Genomic DNA, 16,859 nt, shown 5'->3' with positions numbered 1-16,859 from the left:
TTGTTATTGGCTATGGCCAACTTCTGATTGGCCCCAGGTGTTCCTGATGTTGGAACAGTGTTATGAGACAAGGTCCGGGATTCATTGCAGGGAGCATTAGAACACAGCACACTATGACAGACCTTTAAAAGGTATTTTACACTTGAGTCGACATGTGCAGTGTTTACCATGAATGCGATCTCCGCGAATGCCGGTGGAAAATGCCTTTAAAAAGTATTTTGTCAGCTGTGAAGTGCCCTGTGGTATACTGCACATTGGATTGAATCCCGACCAAAGAATCCCAGAGAGAGACTACATCTTCTAGTGTTCATGTTAATGATGTTCTCACTGTCTTCCATCTACTCTACATATTTACAGTTGACCTCTGGGAGCAGAATAGTAAGTACTGTCTTCAGATCATCACTTTACTAACATCATAAGACCCACAAAAGTAACATTTTCTTTATTTTAACAATTTTAAGTAGGAAAACACTTTAAGAAGGTAATTCTGAGCTCATTGAAGATGTTCCTTCTGATGTTGTAACATTGATATGAGACAAGGAGTCCCAGAGAGAGACTACATCTACTAGTGTTCATGTTAATGATGTTCTCACTGTCTTCCACCTGCTCTACATGTTTACAGATGACCACACTGGGAAGCTAGGTAAGTAGTGTCTTCAGATCATCACTTTGGTAGAATTATTAGAACCACTAGAATGATGTCAGCCAATTTATATGTTTAAATTTGAACTACAGTCCAGATCATTTGATTTTGCTATTAGATGAAGCACAGGGATATTAACATTAATCTGTTCTATAAATAAACAACATATCTGACATTGTATTCCCAGTTAAACTTTGCTGTGCTTTAAATTAGTTGAAAGCGCAGTGATAGACAATTGGGTGACAACAAAACAAAAAATCAAACATTGTTTTTCCACTGGAATTTGGTTGTGCTTTTAGATGGTTTTAAAGCATAGTGAAAACACACGGGAATGTAAATAACTTCTTGCTGTCTTTTTTAGTGGGTGAATACACTGTAGGTTGTAATCTCATTGATCAACTTCTCAACCTAATATTAACCTGTTATCAACATTGAAATTACGTAGTGTGCTCAGAGGGTAGTTTCTGATACACCTGGATCACTGATGGACCAGTCACATTAATGTTGATGTTCTAGAACAGGATGTGTTGAGGCTGTAGAGGACCACTAGACTAGAGAGAGGTAGTCTCTGATACACCTGGATCACTGATGGACCAGTCACATTAATGTTGATGTTCTAGAACAGGATGTATTGAGACTGTAGAGGACCACTAGACTAGAGAGAGGTAGTCTCTGATACACCAGGATCACTGATGGACCAGTCACATTTATTTAATTAAATTAAGAAGTGGTGGGAGGGTAGAATATCTTCATTGTAGAAGTTGTCTCACAGAGGTACGCTGGACTCATTTAGGTGGTGGAACTCAATTAGGATTTGTGACGTTAGAGAAGTGATATGAGACAAGGAGTCCCAGAGAGAGACCACATCTACTAGTGTTCATGTTAATTATGTTCTCACTGTCTTCCATCTACTCTACATATTTAAAGTTAACCTCAAGGGACCAGAATAGAAAGTATTGTCTTCAGATCATCACTTTACTAACATTATTTAAACCAAATGTATCTTCAATAGATGTAACTTCTAGTGAAGTAGAACACACATAATGTTGTTCACATGAACTTTTCCTGACTTCTACCTTATTATCTATGTCTACAGTTAAGGTTGAAAAGGATCTCACTAGTCAACTGGGTAAGTAGTGTCCTTCATATCCCAGTGTCTTCAGACCATAGAATAATGTTCTAGAACAGGATGTGTTGAGGCTGTAGAGGACCACTAGACTAGAGAGAGGTAGTCTCTGATACACCTGGATCACTGATGGACCAGTCACATTAATGTTGATGTTCTAGAACAGGATGTGTTGAGGCTGTAGAGGACCACTAGACTAGAGAGAGGTAGTCTCTGATACACCTGGATCACTGATGGACCAGTCACATTAATGTTGATGTTCTAGAACAGGATGTGTTGAGGCTGTAGAGGACCACTAGACTAGAGAGAGGTAGTCTCTGATACACCTGGATCACTGATGGACCAGTCACATTTAATGAATTTAATTAAGAAGTGGTGGTAGGGTAGAATATCTTCATTGGAGAAGTTGTCTCACAGAGGTACGCTGGACTCATTTAGGTGGTGGAACTCAATTAGGATTTGTGACATTAGAGAAGTGATATGAGACAAGGAGTCTCAGATCATCACTTTGAAAGAATAATGTGAACCATTTTATAAAGACAATTCCTAATCCACTTCAAAACTTACCATGAGGCCACAGGTTTGCGATTCCGACGTCAGACACGCTTTCAAAGTAACCACAAAACAGGGAATCCAAAGCTCCGATAGTGTAACAACAAACAGAAATGTTATAGATTGGTGAAGGGCCTTCAACCTGTGGTGGTCTGAGTTCTCACCTGCATAACCAGCCCTCTGGATTCTGGGTGGTTTGTGTGACTTGCCCCCATAAGCCACAAGTTTAGTATTTAAGCAACGGCTTCTCTTCCTGGGGTCCAAACAGGAAACAAAACACAACAATAAAATAAATACTATAACACTACATAAATACATAACACTACATAATACAATAAAAAATATATAAAAAAGTCTCTCTTCACAGTCCCCGTTGTGCTCTTTTATCTGTTTTTAGTGCTTACTTGAGTTACCTGCCGTGGCAGAGAGTTCCATGTAGTCCAGTTCTGGACCTGGGTACTGTGAAGAGACCTCTTGCTGCATGTCTTGTGTGGTAGCGATGAGTGTCCTAACTGTGTGTCAACTGCTTGAACAGACAGTTTGGAACCTTTAACCCATCAACACCTCGCACAAAGACCAGAGTCATCCCGATGAGAACCATGTCTCCAGGGACAAAGTTTCTTCTCTTTCTTGTCAATGTTTGTCTCTTGCAACTCAGTAAGATTATCTTTGGTCCACTTCTCTAAGATCAAGTCTGACATACGCCGAGGTTACAAAACATTAGGAACACCTTCCTAATATTGAGTTGCAACCCTTTTTGCCCTTAGAACAGCCTCAATTTGTCGGGGCATGGACTCTACAAGGTGTCAAAAGCGTTCCACAGGGATGCTGGCCCAATGCTTCCCACAGTTGTGTCAAGTTGGCTGGATCTCCTTTGGGCGGTGGACCATTCTTGATACACACGGGAAACTGTTGAGAAATCAACACTCAACTCATCTGACGTCAAAATCTATAGACCTTTATCCCTTTATTTTCTTTCCAAAACAATTGAGTGTGCCGTCTCTGATCAACTGTCTCGTTAGCTCTCTCAGAACGACTTGACCTTAACCAGTCAGGCTTCAAGACTGGTGACTCAACCGAGACGGCTATTCTCTGTCACGGAGGCTCTCCATATTTCCAAAGCGGACTCTCTCTCCTCTGTTCTCATCCTCCTAGGTCTATCCACTACCTTCGACACTGGGAACCATCAGTAGAGAGGATCTGGGTCTGCACCACGTACTCCCACTACTGGTGTCCCCCAGGGCTCGGTTCTAGGCCCTCTCCTCTTCTCTCTATACACCAAGTCACTTGGCTCCGTCATACCCTCACTCCTCTCCATCACGGTTGACAACTTCACAGTGTCGCCCTCCCAGAGTGCAAAGAACCTAAACGTGATCCTGGACAACAGTCGTTCTCTGCAAACATCAAAGCAGTGACTTTCTGCTGCAGGTTCATGCTCTACAACATCCGTACGACCCTACCTCACACAGGAAGCGCCGCTGGTCCTAATCTAGGCACTTGTCATCTCCCTGAACTACTACAACTCGCTGTTGGCTGGGCTCTCTGCTTGTGCCATCAAACCCCTGCAACTAAACCAGAATGCTGCAGCCCACCTGGTTTACAACCTTCCCAAGTTCTCCCATGTCACCCTGCTCATCTGCACACTCCACTGGCTTCCAGTTGAAACTTGCAACCTCTAGAAGACCAGGGTGCTTACCTACATAGCAGCAAGAGGATTTGCCCTTCCCTACCTACCTTCAGGCTATTCTCAAACCCTACACCCTAACCCAAGCACTCCATTCTGCCACCTCTGGTCTCTTGGCCCTCCCATCCCAGTCCAAGTTCTTCTCTGTCCTGGCACACTAATGGTGGAACCAGCTTCCCCCTGAAGCTAGGACAGCAGAGTCCCTGCCCCTCTTCCGAAAGCACCTGAAATCCTACCTCTTCAAAGAGTTTCTTAAATAAGCCCCCCCCCCTTCTAGCTCTGACTTTGCTGATTGCTACTTTATTGAGGAAAAGTGTACTTACTGTGCCTGTGATGTGTGGTTGTCCTAACTAGTTATCTTAAGATGAATGCACTAACTGTAAGTTACTCTGGATAAGAGCATTTGCTAAATAACTCAAATGTAAAAAAATAAATTTAAAAAAGCAGTTCTTGACTCAAACCGGTACGCCTGGCACCTACTAGTCCCTGAACAAGGCAGTTAACCCACTGTTCTCTCGCCAAAGACGTGGATGTCGATTAAGGCAGCCTCCCGCACTTCTCTGATTCAGAGGGGTTGGGTTAAATCGGGATTTCAGTTGAATGCATTCAGTTGTTAAACTGTCTAGGTATCCGCCTTTCCTTTTCCCTTTACTACTATACCACATTTAAAGAGACTTAAATATTTTGTCTTGCCCATTCACCCTCTGAATGGCACACATACACAATCCATGTCTCAATTGTCTCAAGGCTTAAAAACCTTTCTTTAACCTGTCTCCTCTCCTTCATCTACACTGATTTAAAGTGGAGTAAACAAGTGACATCAATAAGGGATCATAGCTTTCACCTGGATTCACCTGGTCAGACATGGAAGACATGGCAGGTGTTCCTAATGTTTTGTGCACTCGTGTGTATTGCGCTTGGTATCATCACCTTCTGGCGTAACAATCCTTCGGCATTAACACTCCAGCGGGAATAGCTGGTTTGGTTGGTTTGGATGGGGGTGAGAGGCTCCAAATCATTAGGGTCACTAGATGTTTTATTGGCCTGTTATTGATGGTTGACTCTACTTCACAGATCAGGGTCTGCAGTCCTTCATCATCCAGTGTCTCCTGAAGCAGTATGGCACTGAGAACCCTTCTGGTTGTCCTTATCTGTCTCTCCCAAATATCACCATGGTGTAATACAGTGGGAGGGTTAAAGATCCATGTGATGCCTTTTTAGAGCACGGTGTCCTGTATCTGAGCATTATCCAAACCCTGAATGGCTTCCTTTAGCTCATGCTCTGCTCTGATAAGGTTGGTTTCATTATCCAAGAGGATAATCTTCATTTGTTTTCTCCTTGCAACAAACCTTCTGGTTGCATTTATGCAAGAGTCAGTTTACCATGAATGTGCCACTTCTATAGGTACAGCTCTTATATTCAGGCATGTAAAGATGACTCCATACCGCAGACGTTTCCTCTGACACGCTTTATTTCAGATGGGCCAAAGTAGTCAACGACCATATCGGAGAAAGGTGGTGTCCACGGAGAGAGACCTTTTTATCAGTGTTGTCCTGTAGTGGGAGCTCCAACTTATCAACTGTGGCAGCTGTGAGATACATGCCTGGTATGGGGACTGGTTTTAAGGATGGCCTTACCCATGATGGAAGCACAGTGAACTTGACTCTCTCTGTTCGTCAACAGATAAGTTGACAATGCCATCACTGCAAAGCCTTTGTCCAGGATGTCTGCCATGAAGTTGGTGTAGTCCTTACAGGACTAGGGATTCTTACTGAGTTTCCATTTCAGGTTGAGAGCACGCTGTACTGCCACACAGCAGTTGTTGGGAAATTCAGCATCCTCATTCCTCAGTGGGAGGCAAATAATAGAGAACCACCACGAACTTGGCTGAGAAATACCCTCTCCATGAAGAGATGATCTTCTCTTGATATGTCAAGCTGCTCCTCATGGTGGCGCTCTGGGAAATCATGCTTGACCTGTTGCTGCAGCAGCTCTTCCAGCTCTACCACAGAGATTCTGTGTGACATTACGTGAGACCGCCCATAGTTGGAGACATTCCCCTTTTTTAAAAGACTATTCACAATCCAGACCAGAGTGGTTTTCACAGGTGAATGAATGGCTGCAGTTTTACGGTCTCCTAACCAATTGTGCTATTGTGTGTTTTTTTCTTCGTTATTTGTAAAAAATATAAGTAATTGTCTATTTTTTACTACTCATAATTTTTTTTAACTTAACACGTATATTTCTTAAAGCTGCATTTGTTGGTTAAGGGCTAAGGGCTTATAAGTAAGCATTTCACTGTAAAGTCTACACCTGTTATATTCGTCACATGTGACAAACAACATTTGATTTGATGATTTGGGGGGTGACTTTCTCCTTTTTTAGAAGCCCATTCACAATCCAGACCAGAGTGGTTTTCACAGCGTATGGGCCATCTTCTTGGCTGTTTATGACCATCCATGGCTCCATTGCCCGAGGTGTGTTTGTTCCAATCAACAATACAACTTCAGCAGTCTGCTTGAGATGCACCTTTTCCAAATATGGCCATTGGTTCACATCTGTCTGGTTAGGAATCGGTGGAGGCTGGTGGGAGGAGCTATAGGAGGACGGGCTCTTTGTAATGGCTGGAATGGAATAAATGGAACAATATCAAACATCAATCATATGGAAACCACATGTTTGACTCCATTCCATTGATTCCACTCCAGCCATTACAATGAGCCCATCCTCCTATAGCTCCTACCACCAGCATGAAAAAATCATGCTACGCCCTCCAACGAATCATCAAACAGGCAAAGTGTCAATACAGGTGTAAGATCAAATCCTACTACACCAGCTCTGACTCTTCTCGGATGTGGCAGGGCTCACAAACTATCACAGATTAGAAAGGGAAACCCAGTCACAAGCTGCCCAGTGACAAGAACTAGGAGATGATCTAGCTCCATTTTGAGTAACCTTCCCCATGGTATCTTAAGGCCTTCCCATTGCATTCAGGTGTTGTTCATTCCATCATCTGATTTGTTTGCCATTCCTTGAATGGCTCCATACTCATGGAATACATTCATCTTAGCACTGTTAGCCAATATTTCAGCTTCAATTTGCAATTATTTATTTTGTGCCTTGAATTGAGCCTCCTGTTTCTCCAGTGCTTGTTTACTTTTCAATACTTCAGCTTTAACCAGTAAGGCTTCCCTTTCAGCCTTCAAATAGAGCCTGATAGAAGATGTGATGGATTGTCCTGAGCGGCTGCTGTGTTGTGATCAATTTACATGTTTTGATGAGACATTGGAGATACGTGTCTGGACCTCCTCATCAGTTTTTTTTTGCCTTGTTTATTACTGTGCTTCTTCCATCCATGTGTCCAATATGGTTGCAAAATAAACCAGTGTTGCTGCGTTTGGGCCGTACCATTCAACCTGATACTTTGTTTCCTTCTCAGCAGATAACAAAGCCTTTATGGACTCATTGAGATCGTGCAACAACTTAACCAACTTTGAGAAATCTTTGTGTCAACATTTCCATCATCCCCCATAAGTTGTGTGATCTCATTTCTCTTTTTAGTAAGTGCACCCAACTTAGCACTTCTAGATCCTTTGAATTTTTGCAAAGTTCCCATTGGATCCATTGTAAGAGCTCTGAACATCAAATCCCATTCAATTCCATTGATTTGCAACCATCAGCACAGTATGAACACATTTTAGCACGGTGTAGCTTAATGAATGAGCCAAAATCAACGTCATCACAACTCAGACACAGTAGCCAATCAGCAAAGCGTCTGCTTTTTGCCGCTCCACAATGATTTGACACACACGATTCCAAGCACAACGAGCCATCGATTCCAAGCTTACAAGTTCCACAAATTCATCAACACACAGAGCAGAGACAAAACGGAAGAACAACCACAATCTCTCCTCTTTATTCACAGTGAATAGCTCAAATCAAACAGACACAGAGCTTCAATAGCATCAGTCACTTCTAATACTGTCACTGGGAACATCCATTTACAGTTGAGGAGCGACACTTTTTTTTTTACCTTGGTCAGATGAAATGTTCACCTCTTTACCTCCGGTCCGATGAGTGATCACGCTCATAAACCATTCGTCAGCATTCCATTCAGCGACGTTTTTTGTCAAATTTAAAGGCAATTCGTAATCCAGTCATGTGATGTCGCCATCAGACGCGCTACCAAAGTAACCACAAAACAGGGAATCCAAAGCTCCTATACTAACCTACCAAGCAAAAAGGCAGCAACTGCTAATTTGGTCGAAAATGAGTTAACGTAATTTTTGAAATATTAAATACATGCTTAATAATGTGGGCAAGTATCCTGCCTCGTATTGTGTTTAGGAGAAAATGGGGGTCGTGTTAGCAGTAACTGCATAAAGTTACTGTGAAACCAAGGTAAATAAAAGGCATTTTTCTCAGTTCCACACTATGAGCAGTTACTGCCTTTTGCTTGGTAGGGCAGTATAGTGTAACAACAAACATAAATGTATTTGCCAGACAAAGGCTCCATGTTTCCAAAACACAGAGTCTATCCACGATAAAAACAAAAAGTATCAGATTTAAACAGAAAACAAAATAGTATATAGTAGTAGGTGTCTTAGTTCATGTAATAGTGATACAAAAAAAACGGTATTGTAACGCCTTACCTGAGTCCTTGCTGACCCATAATGCCAATGTTCTCAATTTGAATTATACACGAGTGCCCTTTACTCACTTACTGTTTCCAAAACGAACCCCTCTTTTGAGTAGGTTTTTCAAAGCACCCCTTACGTCTACAAAGGTTAAAAAAAACGAACTGATATATATATAGGTTCTTAAATGAACCTTAAGGTAATTGTTTTAACCTTAAATTATCCAAAAAGATCCTACAGGAACCTTTTCTTTTTAGAGTGTAGACTAGAGAGGTAGCTAACACAAAACACATGTTGATTCCTCCTTGGACACCATTGATGTGTCTAATTGACTATATGCGTCTGTTTATCTGTAGAAATACTGGCTTCTCAGCTGGGTAAGTATTAAGGCTTTGTTACCTACTGTATATGATGGCCTTATACTGTATATGCTAGCTTTGTCCATGGAGTTGTGATGAGTGTGTGGGGACTGTACCTCCGACTACATCAAGTCCCTATCAGGCGATACGATGTCAATTCTTAAACTCTTACCGTGTACCTGTTTGTCCTGTGTAATTGTGTGCATTTCTTTGTTTGCTGAAATCCATAGTTTATTAAAGTAGAATTTTACGTGACCTCTGCCGAAGGAGACGTTGTTTGTTAAAGGTGAGGGAGCAGCCAGTCATTGCACGGCTGATTTTGTTTTTAAAGTTTTGGCAGGAGACGTCGAGAAGTATTTCCAGTCCAACTGACAACGCTATAACAAGCAGGACAAGGATAAGCACAGCTACACAGTCCGCCTTAAATAATGGATATGTATAAAAGTATCGAGTTGTAGTGCCTGCTTGAAGTCGTAACTTTTTACTCCATTGGAAAACAGTGGATTATGATTACGATTGTAACTGTTTTTATCCAAAACTACGGATTTCAGCAAACAAAAAAGGCACACAGTGACACAGGACAAACATAGGTACAAGGAATGGACTAGGTACAAGTATGGACTAGTGAGTGACTGGATGTAGTGACGGTACACTCTTCTGGGTGCATCCTTCTAGAAGTCATTATGGAAGATATCCTTATTACAGGGTTCTAAACTATAGCTTCAGTATATGCTGGCTTCCAGTACATCAATAATACATTGACAATTTCTAAACGTTTGTGTACAGTGATGAAAAAACTATATATCTTAATGATTAATATTGGTTAAAAAATAATGTATCCACAGATTTTGTGAACACAATCTGGAGTCCAGGTAAAGGAAGAACTGATTTCTAATATTTTGAATGTACTTATTCTTGGAATCTTGTTTGCAGTTATAGTATGATAGATACTTAATGTAGTAAATGTTTTATTACATTGTGTCAGTGTGTTTGGCACTACATTTTACTGAAGTTTCCATCAATCTCACCACTGGCATAACACAGTTTCTCGGGACCTCCGCAAGGTCGGAGTCCCCCCCCCCAAAAAAATAAATAAATAAATAAAAGTATAGACTACCGATCGCTGGCCATGGTGCTGAAATCGCGACATGTCTATGCGGCTGCATGCCTATCGAATCGATGATAGGCTTTCTGTGGTGCCAAGGCTTAGCTTTGGCTAATGGATAAATGTTAATTGGTAAACAGGCCTATTTGGTCGTAATTTTCTACTACTGGCTGGTGGCAATAATATAATTACTTGTTCAGTAATTAAAGTTGTAAATTCAATCATTGCAGATTGTAAAATAAATGTTAGATGCAACCGCATACTAATCAGCTACCAGAATATACTACACAACTGTCCTATATAGAATACCTGAACCTGCATAACATGAGCTGTCCTCCCGCTCTCTCTCAGCTTGGATAGAAAGTTGTGCGTAAAACCAGTCTATTAATAACGGCAAAAAAAGTCAGTCCACCCTCAAAACACTCGCTAACTAGGGATTGTTTCATTATGCAGTGTACTATATGTAGCTATATACCGTATTTAGCTTCTATTTATACCATTTTAATAAAAGTTACGCATCAAATCGCCGAACAATGAAGAAAAATGTAGTCATCTTGAGGATCAATTCAGCCACTATTTATTACTGAACTCAGCGGGGTTTGTTTGGCTAATAGTTTACACAAATGGGCTGCAATATTCAAGGTCAATTAAATCCAGCTTGTGACTCCCCTGGTGTCCTGAAGTCCTAGTTTTTTGTTTGCAAATGTTTTCCACCACAGCCTGTAGGTCCAGGTTGCGGGTCCGCCTGCTTTCTATACTGAGTATTGACAGCCCAGACAGTCTTCCCTGAGACATTGTGCAGTATATGTCCTTTGTGCTGCACACAATTCAACTTGACTGATGCATGCCAAGATATAACAGAGATAAGGGACTGTTGATATTACAACCACACAACTAAAACGCCGGTTCACCAGTATGAACAAAATCGCAAACATGTTATTTTGTTCAAGCCCTCAAGAACGGTTGTCTGTAATCTGTTTGCATCTACCAATGTATTGTCTGTCCAGTATCCAGACCACCTGTCTCCAGAGCTTCCTATACAGCTAATCTCTTTCTGTAACGTGTCGAGGACGGCTTTAAATAATCAGTTGAACTGACAGCTGTTTGCACAGTTTCTCTATGGTTTTAGTCATCAATCTAACCTTTAAACAGCGTACATCCCTCCCATAGACAAGGGGAGAAGGGCGACGTGAGGGGCTCGATTTTTGTCGTTCTGAGCATATGCAATGTGTCTGCCTCCGCATTAAAATAAATGTTTCACTTCCACACAAAATTACTATTTTACTTATTTTAGGTTTAAGGAAGTGTGTAGGTCGCATTCGTTATTGTAAAGCAATGAAAGGTATGTATTTAGATCCGCCTGCTCGATACAAATTCAGAGACTGATTTGTCATGTCTGTGCCTTGAAGCAGTCGAGCTGAATAAATGTTTTTCCAAGGACCGCCCCTTTGACGTAACGTTGCGGTGAAGAAAATCAATTGATGTAGTGATACCTACAACCACCAGAGGGAGACAAATACACGTTTATTCGACAGAGGACGTTGACATGGTGCTAGTAAGGTTATAGGTCTGTATAGTTTGAGGTCTGGATTGAACAGCACAAATGTGCACTTACAGTTGTTTATGATATCCATAAAGTATGTTGCTAATTTTCATAACCAACATACTCTTACTCTATATTTCAGATTTTGAAACCATCAGAAGACATGCAGGTGTGTTTTATACTATGTGACTAGCTGTATTTTAGGGAGGAATAGTGTCCTCACTGTCCTGTTTATCTGGTCCAAACTCATCAATACCCTACAAGCCAGAGTATTAGTCTGGCATAACTATCATGTATTTACTGTGACCACCAGCCATGTGTATTTCACAGCTGTAAGCATGTGCAAGTAAGGCTGAGACAAAGATTCAATCAGATCAAGCGTTAACCAGCGATAGCAGATACCCACATAAGGGATATTTTGGTTGAGGTGGAACTGCATTGGAGCTGTCAATCTGTGTGAGCTGCTCTTGATCATTGTCACGAAGCCCCACCCACCCCACTGGCTTCAGAAGTTCAGAAAGAGAAGGTGTAGGATATATAGAAATAATTGCGCTCAAATTGGACGATTTCTATCATCCTAATGAAGGTATAGATTACATTTCACATTCCAGTGTTCCAACGTGTAAACAAGGCTGCATTTCTGTTAATGCAAGTGCAGCCAATGGCAATGTCCGCTTTTTGTATAATGCCAAGAGTCCCTTGTGTATTCAGCCTGGTCTCATAATGTCAGGAGCCATTTGTGTTTTCAGACTGGTCTCATAGACTAGATGTAACATAGTATACTTGAATCCAGTACACTCAAATTAGTATGATTTGTTATGTTTGGTATGATTACATAAGACAGAAGGTCACTTAAGGCACAAACAAAAGGAGGGTGGTTGGTCAGGCTGTGTGGGCGTATAATGTAAACATCTAGCAACCCAAGGTTGATGTTCCAATCTCATCACGGACAACTTTAGCATTTTAGCAACATTCTTAGCTGCTACTTTTGATCTACTTTGCAACTACTTAGCATGTTAGCTAACCCTGACCTTAACCCTTTTAGCTAACCTTTCCTTAACCCTAACCTTAACCATTTTAGCTAACGCTTCCCCTAACCAATACCCTTAAAACCCAACTCCTAACCTTAACCCTAACCATAACCCCTAAACCCTAGAGCTAGCTAACGTTATTGTTAGCCACCTAGCTAACGTTACCCACAACAAATTGGATTTTGTAACATGTTTTGAAAATGTGTAACATTGTACATGTTGGAAATTCATAACATATTGTACGAATTGCAATTCGTAACATATCATAAAAATTGTAATTCGTAAGATATCATACAAAATGGACTATGGACATCCACAAATGAATACATACCACACGAAACGTAACATATCATACTAAATGGATTGTCTCGTATAATCTTACAGAATAATAGCAAATGCTTTGAGACCACTTTGCTGGATTTGACAGCTCTTAACGCATTTCCACCTCCGACACTGTTAAAACAACCGCTATGTGTATGTTGGATGAAACAGATCTGATTGAATCCAGCCCTAAATCATGTATTAACATTAGTTTAGAGGTTCTTACACATGACCTAATGAAAACTGGACCACTAATAGAGGAAGACAGTATGATGTGTCAGAGATCAATACAGTAACATGTTGTCCTCCACTTCTATTATACCACTGATGATGATGTCATTGTGTTTACCGTAGTGTATTATACCACTGATGTTGATGTCATTGTGTTTACCGTAGTGTATGTTTCTCTCCACAGTGAATGTGACTCTAGACCCTGATACTGCACATCGTAAACTCATTCTGTCTGATGACGGAAAACAAGTGAGACATGGAGAACTAAATCCGGTTCTCTCTGACAACGGGAAGAGGTTTACAAATTGGTCCTCTGTCCTCGGAAATCTTGTCTTCTCAGGGAAGTTCTACTATGAGGTGAAGGTGGAGGGGAAGACTGAGTGGACTTTGGGAGTGGTCAGAAAGTCCATCAATATGAATGAAAGTTTTAGACCGATCCCTAATAAAGGATACTGGACTGTGGAGCTGAAGGATGGAAAGTACACAGCTCATGCTGATTCCCCTGTCACCCTCTTACTGAGAGAGAAGCCCCTGAAGGTGGGGGTGTTTGTGGATTATGAGAAGTGTCAGGTCTCCTTCTACAATGTGGAGGACAGGTGTCATATCTACTCTTTCACTGGCTGCACCTTCACTAAGAAACTCTATCCATTCTTCAACCCTGGTTCAGATAGTGTTTCACTGGTTATCTGTCCTGTGGATGTCACTGACTGACTGTTCTAAATCCAACAAGGTCCAACAAGACAGACTACTGTGTCAGACAGACTACTGTATCAGACAGACTACTGTATCAGACTACTGTATCAGACTACTGTATCAGACAGACTACTGTATCAGACTACTGTTTTAGACTACTGTATCAGACTACTGTATCAGACAGACTACTGTATCAGACAGACTACTGAATCAGACTACTGTATCAGACAGACTACTGTATCAGACAGACTACTGTATCAGACAGACTATTGTATCAGACAGACTACTGGATCAGACAGACTACTGGATCAGACAGACTGCTGTTTCAGACGAATGTATCAGACCGACTATTATATCAGACAGACTATGCTACAGCAGCCATCTTGGTGCATGTCAGATTCATGCTACAGCAGCCATGTTGGTGCAAATCAAATCAAAGTTTATTTGTCATGTGCTCTGAATACCAGAGATGTAGGTAGACCTTACAGTGAAATGCTTACTTACAGGCTCTAACCAATAGTGCGAAAAAAAAGTGTGTGTGTGTGTAGGTAAGTAAAGAAATAAAACAACAGTAAAAAGACATTTGAAAATACGAGTAGCAAGGCTATATACAGACACCGGTTAGTCAGGCTTATTGAGGTAGTATGTACATGTAGGTATCGTTAAAGTGACTATGCATATATGATGAACAGAGAGTAGCAGTAGTGTAAAAAGAGGGGTTGGCGGGTGGTGGGACACAATGCAGATAGCGCGGTTAACCAATGTGCGGGAGCACTGGTTGGTCAGGCCAATTGAGGTAGTATGTACATGAATGTATAGTTAAAGTGGCTATGCATATAAGATAAACAGAGAGTAGCAGCAGCGAAAACGAGTGGTTGGGGGGGGGGGGGGGGCACACAATGCAAATAGTCCGGGTAACCATTTGGTTAAATCCATACTAAAGCAGCAAACTTGGTGCAAGTCAGATCCATGCTACAGCAGCCATCTTGGTGCAAGTCAGATCCATGCTACAGCAGCCATCTTGGTGCATGTCAGATCCATGCTACAGCAGCCATCTTGGTGCATGTCAGATCCATGCTACAGCAGCCATCTTGGTGCATGTCAGATCCATGCTACAGCAGCCATCTTGGTGCATGTCAGATCCATGCTACAGCAGCCATCTTGGTGCATGTCAGATCCATGCTACAGCAGCCATCTTGGTGCATGTCAGATCCATGCTACAGCAGCCATCTTGGTGCATGTCAGATCCATGCTACAGCAGCCATCTTGGTGCATGTCAGATCCATGCTACAGCAGCCATCTTGGTGCATGTCAGATCCATGCTACAGCAGCCATCTTGGTGCATGTCAGATCCATGCTACAGCAGCCATCTTGGTGCATGTCAGATCCATGCTACAGCAGCCATCTTGGTGCATGTCAGATCCATGCTACAGCAGCCATCTTGGTGCATGTCAGATCCATGCTACAGCAGCCATCTTGGTGCATGTCAGATCCATGGTACAGCAGTCAAATGGCCACCGGACTATTACATAGGCCATTACATATACAGGTACCCCCTGTATATAGCCTCGTTATTATGTTATTGTGTAACTTTATTATTTTTTACTTTAGTTTATTTGGTAAATATTTTCTTAACTCTTCTTGAACTGCACTGTTGGTTAAGGACTTGTCAGTAAGCATGTCAGAAGGTGGGTGTAGCTGGTGCATGAAGTCAGGCGCAGGAGAGCAGAATGAGTGACCAACGTACTTTACTCAAAATAAAGGCACAAGGTAACAATATACTAGACCAACAATAAACGGTAATCAATTACGCACGGGTGTAAACAGCACCCTTCGAAAACCAGCCATAACGTACCGAATGAACATAGAAACAATCACGCACAAAAACATGGGGGAAACAGAGGATTAAATACATGAACATGGAATTGGGGAATGAAACCAGGTGTGTAGAAAATAAAGACAAAACAAATGGAAAATGAAAGGTGGATCGGCGATGGCTAGAAGACCGGTGACGTCGAACCGCCGAACGCCGCTCGAACAATGAGAGGGACCAACTTCGGCGGAAGTCATGACAAAGCATTTCACGGTGAAGTCTACACTTGTTGTATTCGGCGCATGTGACAAATAGAGTTTGATTTGATTTTGATTTGATTTAAAAACTAGATCTTTCCGATCAATACAAATCTTTGCGTCGTGTCTCATCGTTTGTATCTGAACGGGGCGTTGTGGCTAGTGGTGCCAGTACACTTGTGTGAACTGAAGTAGCTAGCTAGCCAATATCAGCGTGGTTTAAGACCACAGACATCAGAAATCTAAAACAATCACAAGTAACTTTATACATCAGTTAGCTAGTTATGACCAGTAGCGGGCCATATTACAACCTATATAGTGATAATTACGTTGTTTGCTCTATAACCCATTTGTTCATACACCACCATAATATACAATAAGGCTGTGACAACAAAAAGACAACAGTCACACAGTGGAGGAATAAATTCAACTACACATGTTTGTTTCATCACAAAACCGGAGAGCAACATCTTTCCAGTGAAAGTTCACAAAGCAAATATTGCATGTAACAAACAGTTATATCACCTTCAGTATGGTCAACAGGTTAATGTTTTCCACAGTTTACTAACAAGCACTGATTTAGAAACAGACTTACCGCAAGTCAGCAAAAAGACAACATGAGCACTGCCTCCGCTAATTCAGCACCATTTCACCTTACAAATGTAAACACTCTCAAATCAAGAAGGCTATTTATGCTTAGTTTAATATACTGAAACAATTTAGTCCAATCAATGTTGCTAAATGTTGCTGTCCATGGTACTGATTTCTGTGTGTGTGTTCGTGTGTTTGTGTGTTTGTGTGTTCGTGCGCATGTAAAACATATTTTTTTGACTCACCTTACTTGTAGACTAGTTGAACACCAA

The 16,859-nt window shown here is 41.5% G+C and overlaps 1 protein-coding gene across 1 annotated transcript in view; it reads left to right on the top strand.

The window, feature by feature from the left end:
* LOC139571525 (uncharacterized) overlaps positions 1-14,508 on the top strand; it is a 157,950-nt gene extending 143,442 nt beyond the window's left edge. The window contains exons 64-70 of the mRNA XM_071394492.1: positions 358-378; positions 623-643; positions 1,740-1,772; positions 9,000-9,020; positions 9,848-9,874; positions 11,793-11,819; positions 13,418-14,508. Coding sequence (XP_071250593.1) covers positions 358-378; positions 623-643; positions 1,740-1,772; positions 9,000-9,020; positions 9,848-9,874; positions 11,793-11,819; positions 13,418-13,944 — 677 coding nt within the window. The 3' untranslated portion in view covers positions 13,945-14,508. The remainder of the gene's footprint in view (positions 1-357; positions 379-622; positions 644-1,739; positions 1,773-8,999; positions 9,021-9,847; positions 9,875-11,792; positions 11,820-13,417) is intronic.
* The last annotated feature ends 2,351 nt before the right edge of the window (positions 14,509-16,859 follow it).

Source organism: Salvelinus alpinus, chromosome 3 (genome assembly GCF_045679555.1).
Source record: "Salvelinus alpinus chromosome 3, SLU_Salpinus.1, whole genome shotgun sequence".
Lineage (NCBI taxonomy): Eukaryota > Metazoa > Chordata > Actinopteri > Salmoniformes > Salmonidae > Salvelinus > Salvelinus alpinus.
The sequence above is the reverse complement of the archived record's forward strand: the minus strand, read 5'-3'. Positions and strand labels throughout refer to the sequence as shown.